The sequence below is a fragment of the Aspergillus novofumigatus genome, assembly GCF_002847465.1.
Source record: "Aspergillus novofumigatus IBT 16806 chromosome Unknown P174scaffold_6, whole genome shotgun sequence".
Lineage (NCBI taxonomy): Eukaryota > Fungi > Ascomycota > Eurotiomycetes > Eurotiales > Aspergillaceae > Aspergillus > Aspergillus novofumigatus.
In genome coordinates this window covers 1356793-1369525 of record NW_020194279.1, presented here as the reverse complement: position 1 = coordinate 1369525, position 12733 = coordinate 1356793, and the positions used below count along the sequence as shown (strand labels likewise).

Here is a 12733-nt window from a genome sequence, read left to right as displayed (position 1 = left end):
GTTAATGGCAGGCCGTGGACGAAAACTAGACGCGATCCGCGTGGAAATCGACCCAGCCGATGTTGCCCGGCTTGCCGTCCGGCGTCTGGAATACCTTCGCTGGCGAGTCGTAGCGCTTGTACTGCTTCTTGTCCATGACGATGGTGAACCCGCCTTCTGCACGGCCGGTCGCGTTGAAGCCGGGTCCAAACGCTTTGTATTCGGCCATGACTGTCTGGTTGGTGAACCGGCTTACGCCAGAAACGATCCAGTCGATGTAGCCGCTGGGCTCGATACTGCCATCCTCGTAGGTATTGGCGAAGATGGACCGGTGTAGACTGTTCCATGGCCGGCCTAGAGCACATTTACCGGCAATCACCGGGGCGATCGATGCGTTGGCCGCTCTCACCGTCGAGTCGACTATGTACACGCCGTACTGGTTCTCAAAGGTGGTGTTGGTGCCCTTCCACGCGGTGATACCGCCACCGCAGTTGCGCAGGAGGATGTCCGACGATTGGATCCAGGCGGTACCGAAGCCGTACAGGAAGTCGGTCTGTCCGGCGATGATGTTCTTGTAGAAGTAGGCGTTTCCTAGCTTGCCGACATACACCTGTGTATGGTCAGTTTGTCCGTTCCTGTAATTGGCTGGCAAGATTGAGCAAGGGACATACAGTATCCTGGTAAGAGTAGAATCCGCAGTAGTAGAAGCCGCCGTTTGCGCGACTGAAGCTGAGAGCATGCGCCGGTCCATCGGAGTAATCAGCCCATGTGTTGCGGAAATCAATGTTGTAGGCCCTGAAATCGGTGTTACCGAACGGAGTATCCTCCGGCACAGGATACCCCGTTGGGCCTGAGCCGGTGTAGCTGGACTCGAGTGTAGGTGCAACAACCAGCACGCTGGAAAAGACATTGTCTACGCTCTTTCCGGTGTTGTCATGGTTCGCTTGGGCCCATGTGACGGTGACCTTGTTCTTCGAGGCATCGGTGACGCTGTCCGTCTGACCAAGCAGGGTTATAGGACCGGAACGGGTGACATTTAGTTGCTCCGTGTAGTTGCCTGCCAGTATCAAAATGGTCTGCTTGCTGTTGTCATTCGGCAGAGATTCGATAGCAGCCTGAATGGTGGAGAAGTGCGCCTTGGGGTGAGACTTGGAGACAATGACGGTTCCTTCAGGACAATTCCTCAACGAGGTCTGACAAGTGCGACGAGACGAGGAATGCAATGCAGCCGCTCGTACAAGAACTGCCTGCAGAATCACGGCGAGAAGCAAGAAATAGGACTTCATTTTGTCTTGACTATGCAGATTTCGCCACGAAGCCCGACGCTGAGTGTCCGCGCTCGAGCATCACGGTCGCCCAGGTCGTCATCTCTTATATAGTCTCCTCGTCCGGACAATGACAACGGGTTTATTGTGCTTCTGGAGAAATTTGGGGAAATTGCGGGGGCACAAACTGGGGTAGAACAAGCCGGGAGAGTATCTCCGCTGCTGACAGTGCTTGGAACGCGTACACTGACGAGTATCGACCGGGGAAATAAGCATGGCGAAGACTCGTGAATACACGTCAAACCATCGATTGGCCAATTGCAATTGGACACTTCTCTGGCAGAGGAAAGCTCCCCCGCCGTCCAGGGCGATTTCCCCAGAATACGCACGGAAATCAATTGCAGCGGCGGCGGAGAATTGAATTCCACCTGTCAGGTTTAAAGTGCTCGATGAGACGCAAACAGCGGCCCGGTCATTGTTATCAATATCAAGATAATTCCGTCTAAGCAAGAGCTCGATCTATCTTTTTCAAATTGGCTCCAGCTTGATAGTGGTCCTGCTGAGGGCCGGCAAATGAAGGCCTGAGTGACTCGTCAACGGAGGCACAGGCGGAGAAATAGGATGGCTCTAGTCCATGTTGAGTTTTTCCTGCCACGCATATGTATCTCGTAGAGTAGATATAAAGCGGATCCATTGTAGCTGAGGATCACTTAGCTTGCTTGCTTGAGGCAAGCATAGTAAACAAGTCTCCGCGCCCATCGCTGATAGGACGGGCTCAATGCTATCATGATCAGGAAACGGGGGTCGATACATCGCCATAAATGACTCTAGCCCTGTTGTCTAGAAGAACGTGAGCATTATCTGCGGCAAAGGAAGATCCTATATGATGGTGGACGATGGTGATGGTGCTGGTCAGCAGGGTAATGACGAGGAAGATACTTTGCCTGTACCTGGCTGCCTGGCTGCCTGAGGCATGACTGCATACTTTTAGTTGTGCCCTATACGCTTCTACGAGATTGCGGTGAACTGAGCAGAGCCGGGTCGAACGGCACCATAGCTACAACCAATTCAACCAAGTTATCAGCACTTGATTCATCCATGCTCGGTTAGTCGCGATTATTACAGCCAGATATTGCGTCTTGCGCAGATTAATCCGGACTACTCCGTACTCAGCGCCCATCATATGGTCAGACCGCCAGGCGCGATAATCAGACAATACGAAGCACCAGAGCCCGGTGGAGAAAGTCCGAAAGAAGCAACCAAGCAGATGGGATCAAGAGTCCATAGTGAGTATTACGACGTGCGTCATGCATCCATCCTGCACGACTGATCGAGACACCAAAATGGGCAGGTCGCTGGACGAGCTAATGCTCGAGGTGAGAGCTAGCAGCTACACAGCTACCCCTCTAGCAGACTAGCAGTACGAGCTACAGCGCACTACTGCCAAGAATGACGATAGTTCCTGCGTCTTAATCTATTCATCCTACAGATCAAGGCGCTGAGAGGCTGGAAGCTACCTCGGCAGAAGCTCCTTCGGGCGAACTCCGGGCACCAAGTGGGATGCAAACCGCGCAGTGGCAGGCTAGTTACTGCAGTTGTGCTCTTGTTCCTGCATTAAGTGGAGAGACTATGCAAGAGAAGTGGAGCGTAGCAGCTACGACGGTCGATCTAAATAGGAAAAAAAAAGGGGTAGCTCTGAAGCTCAACTGGAGCTTTCGCAGGCTGGAAACGAGTGCCCCTCCACGTAGATTTGCTGCCTCGAGAGGAAACTTTGGGAAGAGCAGTTTGAGAAGAGGCAAGGAGTGAAGAAATGGAGGAAACAAGAATAACTTCTTGAAATCGCTTGATTCACTAAATTTACCACTATTAATGACATACATACATGTAAAGAAAAGAATTGACTCTATGTAGAGACAAATGAGAGAAAAAAAAAAGTCTATAATACTGTTAAAAAAAGGTAACCAGCCGAAGCCCAGCCCTATGCATGTATGCTCAAGTGATATCCAGATGAGAAATTAGTAGTGAGTAATCAAGCGTCTACTCATCTTCCTCCTCCACCTCGGCACGAGCACCGAGAGTGTAGTAGGACTTGCCGTTGTTATCGGTCTCATGCTCGATAGCCAGCTTGGAGAGGTGGGCAATCATGTTCTCGATCTTGGTGTCAGCCTTGGAGCGGGTCTTACGGCCGAGGTTGTCAAGGGCGGGAATGATGGTGAGGATGTAGTAGACAACGGCGATGATGATAGTGACACCAATGGAGTAACCCCAGATGACAACGACGGTGACGATGTCGACATCGCCGTTGACGGAGAACTCGGCGTGGCTGGGAGGGCTGGTCTGGCGGTAGTCACCGGAGAGCCAGCCGAAGACACAGAAGAGGGTGGCGAGCACATCGACGACGAAGATGGCGCCAACCAGCTGCCAAGAAGGCCAGGTCTTACCACCACGGGTGACGAAGATGAGCCAGTTCTCGGTAAGGGCGACCTCAAGGAAGATCATCTCCTGAGGAGAACCGAAGTTCTGGATGAGACCACCGTTGTTCAGGAAGAGGGAAGCACGCATGATCCAGGTGGCACCAGCAAGCAAGATACCGAGGACGACGGAGATGACCCAGATCTTAGGCAATTGCCACTCGACAGGGCGCATTTCGTAGTGGGCATTGTCGTAGGCAACAGCGATGGTGGCCAGATCAGCGAACAGGGCGATGAAGACAACCAGCTCGGAGTTGAGAGTCTCATCAATGATGATCATGGAGGTGACAAGGTAGATCTCAAGGTGGAGACAGAGGGCAATACGGTACTGAATGTAGGCCTTCATACGCTGGAAGATCTGACGGGCAAGCTTGATGGCATCGACGATGGTGCTGAGACCGGGGGCAAGGAAGACGATATCAGCAGCGGCCTGGGCAGCCTCAGTGGAACCCTCGACGGCAATACCACAGTCAGCCTTCTTGAGAGAGGGAGCGTCGTTGACACCGTCACCAGTCATGGCAGTCAAGTGACCACGCTGCTGCAACATCTCGACGACCTGGTACTTGTGCTCGGGGAAGACCTCAGCGAAACCATCAGCCTTCTCGACGAGGTCGTGCTGGGCAGAGCCGGCAAGACCACCGTGGATCAGACGCTCGGAGTCGTAAACCTTGGTGCTCAGGGCAAGCATCTTGCAGGTTTCCTTGGCAATGGCAAGGGCATCACCAGTCAACATCTTGACGGACAGACCGAGGTGCTGAGCCTCAGCGATGGTGTGGGCAGTATCCTCACGAGGAGGGTCGAACATGGGGTACATGCCGAGCAGTTGCCAGGGCTCACCCTCCTTCTGGACGGCAACACCAAGGGAACGGAAACCACGGCGAGCGAACTCAGCGGCCTTCTCACGGAACTTGGCAGCCTCCTCCTCAGAGCACTGAGACATGTTCAGGATAGCCTTGGGGGCACCCTTAGCACAGACGTAGCGGACACCGTCGCAAGTGCAGACAGTGGTGATACGCTTGGAGACGGGGTCGAAAGGAGTGTACTTCTCAGTAACCCAGTTGCGGGAGAGAATCTCACGGGCCTTGGGGTAGCGACGGAGGGTAAGGATGGTAACCTTGTCAATGGGGTCGAGGTTCTTGACGTTGTGGTTGGAGGCAATAGCAGCAACGGCCATCATCCAGTTGACATCAACACCCTCATTGACGTAGGGCTCACGGATGGAGAGCTGGTTAGCAGTGAGAGTACCGGTCTTGTCAGAGCAGAGGATGTCGACACCAGCAAGAGACTCGATGGCAGTGAGCTTCTGGACGATAGCCTTCTGCTCGGCAAGGTAAGCGGCACCAACGGCGAGGGTGGTGGTGGTGACGACGGGCAGACCGACGGGAACACCGATAATCAGGAGAATAAGGGTGTAGTGGAGCAGGTTGTTGTCCTCGTGCTCAGGAGTAGCGATCTTGAGGTGACGGTAGAAACCACCAATCCAAGCGGCAAGAATCCAGAACATGACGAGAACGAGCAGAGTAGTACCGATGTTGTCCATGACAGCCTTGAAGTGACCCTGGTCCTTGGCACCCTGCACGAGAGCAGCGGTCTTACCGACGAAGGACTGCTTAGCGGTGGCGGTAACGACGGCGTAGGCCTTACCACGCTTGCAACCAGTGGTGTAGTAGCAAGTGTCGGCCATGTACTTGTCGACAGCGAGAGATTCACCAGTGATGGCGGACTGGTCAACGGCAATTAGGGAGACACCAACACGGGCCTCGATGCCACCGTCTTCGTCGTCCTCATCCTCCTTCTCCTTGAGGGTGTCATCGTTGGCACTGGCGAGGTACTCCTTGTAGGTCTCGAACATCTCGGGCTTGTCGTAGTCGCAGATCAGGCGAACATCGGCGGGAATGACGGTACCTTCCTCGACAACGATCTGTAATGGAAGGAGGAATTAGTCCAGGTCAAGGCGCTGCAAGATATGTAGACCAGTCAACTCACAATATCACCAGTAACCAGCTCACGAGCAAGGATTTCCTGCTCCTGTCCATCACGGATAACAACAGCCTTCATAGCAATATCACCCTTAAGACTGGCGACGACGTCGGCAGCCTGCTTCTCCTGGTACCAACCGACAGTAGCGTTGAGCAGAAGAATACCGCAAATGACACCCAGATCGATCCAGTCACGAAGACCGGCAGCCAAAAGAACAGCCAATTCCATAACTGGACAATAACAATCGTCAGTATTGTCTCTTGGGAAGGACAGTCCTCCACCCCTGAAAAGATTGGTAACGTACCATAGAGAATAGGACCACGGAAGTAACCAATGAACTGAACGAAGAAGTTGGTCTTCTCGGTGGTCAGTTCGTTCCAGCCAGCCTTCTTACGACGCAGCTCAATTTCGCTGGAGGGGAGACCAGTGCGCAAGTCGGTTTCGAGCCATTCGTCGGGGCAGACGAAGGCGCCGCCAGTCTCAGCTTCCTTCCTCCAGAAGGCGTACCAGGGCTTCTTCTTCTCCTGGAGGCTTCTAGCACCGGCACTGGAGGTCGAGCCGCGACGGCCATCGCGAGCAGTCGAGATGTAACGGTTCAAAGCAGTGTACTCATCGAGGTTGCCTTCATTTTCAGCGTGACGAGAATGGTCACCATTCTCCACGTCGGGCGCATAGGAGATCCTCCGCTCCGCCATTGTTGCTTCGGCTCACAAAGCCTTTGGAACCCAACGATATGAGCAGATGCAAACAAGAAATGGCAGGAATGGCAAGAGTCGGAATATTCCTATAGAGAACAAAAGAAGGAGAGAGGAGGAGGGAATGAAGGCGAGGGGGATGGGAGAATGTATCCTTTAATATTTGGGGGGATTTGCATGGGAACAGCACAAACACGTCTCCCGAGCTCTAACGGGCGACCTTCCCTGTGCGTAAACCCACTTTTTTTTTCCTTTTCTTTTTTCTTTTTCCTTTTTTTCTTTAATTAATTAAAGAGGGAAAAATAAATCCTTGTTGTCGATGGAGTAGTGTGACCGGATAAGGTTTAGCCTGTAGAGCCCACACCCTCTCGAAGGTTTAGAGTGAATATGGCTCTTTGCCTCCTCGGATTGTTTTTTCTTGTCTTTTTTTTTTTTTTTTCTGACTTTTTTACCTCTTCCTTTTCTCCCATCCTCTCTTGCTTCCCTCGCACACACGATTTGTGCTTAACGGTACGCCCGGCTTTTTCCTTGCCTTCTTTTCCTTCTCTGCGGGCTTCTTCTCCAACCGGGCAAAGTGGATCTTTTGCTGAATGCAGTTTAGGCTCGACATGCCGCAAAACCTGACTTTCCCTTAAAGATCACGATGATATGGTATCTTACCAGCGGTACAGCGCTCTGTAGCATCATTGCTCACTTTCCTATGCACGATGCACTCGTATCGTCTGTTTGTTCGTAGAGCGGCGGATCGGTGCCGACTGCCGAGTTCGCCCCCCCAAATCCTCCACCCCTCCAGACCATTACGGTAAATCCGACTCCATACAGACAGTACGGAGTAGAAGAACATCTGGGGCACAGTCTTCGGGTGAATGAGGACTCTGCTAGCATTACATCTGTGATACATGATTGTAAGATACCGCCGGGAATATCGGCCAGCCAGCTCGATCAAGCCTATCTCGGAATAGGCGAAACGAAATTCCATACGGTATGAGTGGTTACCGTCTGCGGCTGGCTTCTCGTTAATTTTACCCGTCCAACATCATCTTGCCCCCATCTTAACTATGCGCGATTTTCTTGACACTGCGGATGAGGTCTGAGACGCGCCTTCAGTATCATGACCTAACGCCTAGAAATCCTATTCATGACTATTTGCAACAGAAATTGGAGCCCGCTGAAGGACGGGAAAAGGACAAGAAGACTATTATTGATGGACTAAAATGCGTCCTCATTATTGTGTTGTCTAGCTATGCAGCGTGACAGTCGGACATTGAGGTCATCCTTCATTCCCTTGCAGAGGGAAAAATGCTGTACCTACCTGGTAGTCTTGGGGCAAGAAAACAAACAGAGCAAACCCATACCAACATATTTCTTCTTCCAGTGTTATGGTCCGATGCCAGGGCACCGTACCGAAATACCTGCGGTTACCGGTACCACAGGACGCAGGGCCGTCCTACCCGATCTTGGAACCACGAGTTCAGTAAGATAGGAACGCAAGGGGCAGGGCCTTTTCCTCAACCAAGTGCCGCCAGGTATGGTCAAAACAAACACTTTCCCTGGCCGATGATGTCGACTGCGTCGACTATCTTGTACGTAGATGCCGTAGATGTCTTTTGGCTTTGCATAAATCAGCGATGCCAATAATGATTCAATTGACATGGCTTGATCTGATGCCATTCAGAACATGCCCGGTTTCTAAAGGAAGAGCACTGTTTCAGCTGTACGCAGTACATTCCCATACAGAAATAAAATACATTATGTCATCCAAGATTATCATTATTTGTCGTGAGTATTATTATTCATTATCAGCTCCGTTATCTCCAGGACTTTTGTCTATGGCCACGAACGCAGTGCCATTGTCACCACGGCCCAAGCAGCTACTCTTAATTTAAATGGATTAACCAACTTTTTCTCGACATCAGACTAAAACTCAACCCAGGGTCGATCGCTCTGTGTGCGTGCAACGACTGGTCACCCAGACCCCTCCACCCCTCCTTATTTTTCCTTGCACCAATCGCCCATCTGTCTAATCCTGATTGAGTTTCGTGCCGCCTTGTCTCGTGGAGTGCATTTTCCCACGCTCACGAGCGTCATTTATCTGAGTGGTGGACAGGTTGGGCCCAGCCCACAAGGCATCTCGAGAGAGGCTCCTCTTGGGTCTTCTCCGATTATTTCCCTGTAGTCATACTAGGTACTATTGGTATTACTATTGAGATATGATCCGCATTTGATTTGCTTGGAGCAAGCACTGACGGACTCAATCGGCCACTACTCCGGACAAGTAGCTATAAAAGTAAATGGCTGAATGCGAGCAAATCAGCGCTGTTCCTCTTACTTGAGACAAAATGATTTCATGGCCGGTGATTGAGCTCCGTAGTTTGGCCGTCATTGCTACCTATGATATATCTCCTCGGATCAAGAGTGCAGGGTGCAACGTCTGCCACACTTTTTTCCCTTGGCTGAGGGGGCTGGCAAACTTTCGCTTGACAAGTTGACGCTGGCATGGGCCACATAGAATCTTGGAAAGGATGCAGAGCACATGTAGACACTTTGTACTTCTGTACCGTGCCCGGAGACTAGAGACAAGGGTTGCTAAAGATCCCTGCCAGATATCCTCGATGGATGATGTTGGTGGTGGCGGATATCGCTCTGAAGGACGGTGTACTTCTACTCCTCACCTCTCTATCCGGTAGTTTGCTCATTCTGATTGCTCGCTCATGGTCATTCCGACCGTCCACGATTAAGCTGAGGCACCGAGTTTGCCGTCATCATAACGATATAGACCCCAGCCACCACTCGACAGAATCCGAATTTTCTCCATGAAGTATCTACACCGTAAGTTGGTCAGGATACGGCAAACAAAAAGGAAAAGAAAAAATCTTGACTATGATCTCCAAACTCATGTCAGAACGGCGACGGCAAACCAGTTGCCTCCCAGGGGTGACACTGACTGGGAGGATTCCATGCATGCATATGCCATTGCCATGATCTTGTCACCTCCACGTCTAACTTTCAACATCGGCTGACACCGTGCATCTGCTCTCTCGTAATTCGGAGACTTTTTCTTTTTCTTCTGGCCTGTAAATCTTGTCTCTGCTTCCCATTACCGCTCCACGCGATGTCGAACATGGAAATTCCATGATCGTAGTGAAGCCCAAACCTCATCAAGCTTCATCGCGCATAAGGCTTGTCTCATCCTAGGTGATGGCAGCAGTTCAGCCAACGGTTGTGGTTGGATTTCAGTATCGCCAAGTATCTACCTTAGTATCCCCAGTTTTTTATGAGCACTGAACGGTCACTATCTCCAGTCTCCAGTCTCCAGGAATCCGGAGAAGGCTGGAGTGCGGAGTCTGGAGAGCTGTCACTGGCTGTCCGGTGGCTCCTGTCGTTCAAATATAGATGCCTATTTCCAGGTCACGATGCGGGATGGGTCATCGCGAACGAAAATAACCTTTTCTATGCTTAAAATAATACCTTGTTCTTCGCCTACCAGAGTTTGGTTCGATTGCTACCTATTGTTTGCCTTGTAGAAAAATGAGGGGATTCAAAAGGCTAGATGGTTCGTTAGGTTTTCTTTTCCGCTGCCCCAACCCCAGCCCCAGGTTTTCAAGGGTCTGATGCAGTCGAAAAAGCAATAGGCAGCTGGCCGACCATGACAGATGACACAAGACAATCGCGTGGCCATCTCCTCGTACATTTCAAGTCCAGTTGCAGATTACGATGGTCGTTGAGCTGGCACGGTTCTATTCGCTTCGAAGGTCAAAGCCGATTAACTCTGGGTCTTCAGCTTCCCGACTCTGGGATACCCCTGAATCCTGACTCCCGACGGCTCACGGCTGGCATACTCCAGTCTCAAAGTCAATTGCCGTGGGGATATCCCTCATCGCTACTCCTCCGTAGTAGCTCTGACGGTCTAAAGTTCGCACGGTGAGCCTACTTGGGATGGCGAAGGTAAGCATATTCAATATTACGGAGTATCTAGCTGGATTCAATCGCATGCAGTAGCAGATACAACCAAAGAGCAACGATAACAACTATCTACACGGCAATACTCCGAAATGAAAAAGCGATCCCGTCGTTCCCTAGCCTCTGATGAAACATCTTACCCAGTTTGGTTTGGCCGGCGCTTTCCGCGGCTGGCACGAAGCAATATTAATGAATCATAATGTTCGAGGTGAAATAGTCAAGTTCTGGACGGAGGAGCTCGGGCTCGTCAGTCTTGAGTTAGTGGAACTACGATTGAAGAGGTTAGGCTTATGAGCGATATTAATTAGTGAGATTATTATTAGCTAGCTGGAGGTCTGGGTTGCATGAGACACTTCTGCTCCGAAGAACCAGGAAAGTTGTTTATTGCGTCGATTTGGGAATCACCAAAGGCTCTTTTCTTGTTACTGCATGGATAGCGGTGAGAAGCCAAATTCTCACTGTCCAGGCCTTTCACAAGAGAATGATCCAACAATCCAAGGCAAACGGATGAAAATGGTCGTCCTCAGTCAGCTTGTCGACGCTCCATCCTGAGGTAGCCCCGTGCGCAACAGCCCCCTAAACAAACAAATCAGCCACGGCCAGTGACCTGCAAACCTAATCCTGCTACTGCACCTTTTTCGATCAACTTTCTGGGGGATTCTCATCAGTATCGGCCTTTCCTTACCTAGGACAGTAAGAGCGCGCACGGCAGAGTAATGCACCCACGTCAGCCAAGAGAACAGGAGGTAATGGTCGGGCGATCACTCAGGATGCCATCATCGGCGGATGGTTGCCGGCCCATCCCAGCCATCTTATTTTTGCTCGTGAAGCGAAACCGTCGTCATGGTCATAGCGACGTTGCCTCATTAATATATATGGTATTGAATATGATGTCTATCAGATTATCATATAGCAGACTAGAGTAGTGTGTAGCTAGGCTTACGAAACAATGGTACAGGGCTGACTCTCGTCCACTCTCATAGGACGCTACAACGCAATTGTATGGAGCTGGAAGTGGAGTTATCCAGACAACACCGCAAGCTACAAAGGCTCGAAGCGGCGTGGAAGCGTCTTGAATAGTAACTCTCCACATTGAGCCGTGGAACGAGCAGTTTGATAATGTGTGGTTCTGATGCCGTACCTGGGGCTATCTGAGTAAGAATTTGGCCTGCACCCTGATACTCCTGTGCCGAGTTCGAGTGCTTTCATGTCGCCCGACCGGCAGACTTGAAACTTAAGGTATTAATTTATTCATCCGCACAACGTACAGTCCCGCGTCCATACTCTCGAATCTGATACTGATATCTCTAACAACCATATTGACTGATCCATGGTTTAGGTAATTTATTCCGCCTTAAAACTCTGGTGATACACATCTGCAGCCGAGTCCGATGCCGGCCCGGTCGCACGGTTGTCCTTTGTGCTTCGTGCCCCATCATCAAAATACAAATAGACATTTTAACTGCATCAGCATGATCATTTATGGTAGATTACCTTTGTTGATTACTACGGAGTCTGCCTTAGCGATAATCATGTTCATGTATGGGGCCGTATTCGTACAGCTTGAAAATGCCTCGTCCTTGACCTTTTGCAGTTAGGTTAGGTCAGCATCACTACGTACTGCGTAAGTCCGACCGTGCAGGTTACCATACCAGTTCAGCAGCACATGTCACCCTGCAGGGCAATCACCAACTGGCTACCGGGCTGGCATCTTGCCACTTCCTAAAGTGCTCGTGGTATCTGATAGGACTACAATCTGCAGCCCAGAGTCCGCCGAACTACCCAAGACGGACAGGACAGAATCTGCCTGCATTGGGATGTGGATGCAGCGGCAGCGAACGAAATCCGCTCGCCTGCAGCCGGCGTTTTCTCGACGTTTTCTAGAAACCTTCTGTGGGTGGGTGGTGCCATGGTTCAGAATTGAACACCCACGAGTAACAAGTCGTCATTGGGTCCTTGACTCCATCCTTCTTTACCTAGCTGCATCGTCGCATCGAGCAATTCTTACTACCCGACGGTAGCGAAGAATTCCAGTTTTCACTGCAAATTGAGGTGCAGTTGCAGCGATGAGCCGAATCTGATTATCATGTTGTCTCAGTCTCACCACTGATGACAGTGATGAGATCATGGTATGGAGTACTCCGTACGGTACCATTGCTCGGTTGATCGGCAAATTTCACTACAACACCGACGCCGATACCGACAGTCGACGCCGCCGCCATTTTCTGGCGATAGATTTGCACGCTTTGATTCACACAATACGACCTCTACGTCATATGTTTCTGTGCTCTGTAGTATCCCGTGTCTATCGGTCACCGACAATCATAAGAAGCAATTTACAAGGGAATTATTCCTGGCGCGGCCGATGACCGATACAGCAGTA

General features: G+C 51.0%; 3 protein-coding genes across 3 annotated transcripts; 1 reads left to right on the top strand and 2 right to left on the bottom strand.

The window, feature by feature from the left end:
• Window positions 1-25: 25 nt before the first annotated feature.
• Window positions 26-1265, bottom strand: P174DRAFT_374381 (putative pectin methylesterase; the record flags this gene model as incomplete). Its single annotated transcript, XM_024822577.1, has 2 exons — window positions 26-589; window positions 651-1265. 2 exons carry the CDS (start codon window positions 1263-1265, stop codon window positions 26-28), a joined length of 1179 nt encoding a protein of 392 aa, XP_024680390.1.
• Window positions 1266-2127: 862 nt separating this feature from the next.
• P174DRAFT_433221 (uncharacterized protein) lies at window positions 2128-3050 on the top strand (the record flags this gene model as incomplete). The annotated part of the gene is made up of 3 exons (XM_024825796.1): window positions 2128-2190; window positions 2392-2530; window positions 2734-3050. 3 exons carry the CDS (start codon window positions 2128-2130, stop codon window positions 3048-3050), a joined length of 519 nt encoding a protein of 172 aa, XP_024680389.1.
• A 231-nt stretch (window positions 3051-3281) lies between these two features.
• Window positions 3282-6390, bottom strand: P174DRAFT_422942 (plasma-membrane proton-efflux P-type ATPase; the record flags this gene model as incomplete). The annotated part of the gene is made up of 3 exons (XM_024825091.1): window positions 3282-5636; window positions 5702-5925; window positions 6000-6390. 3 exons carry the CDS (start codon window positions 6388-6390, stop codon window positions 3282-3284), a joined length of 2970 nt encoding a protein of 989 aa, XP_024680388.1.
• Between the last annotated feature and the right edge of the window lie 6343 nt (window positions 6391-12733).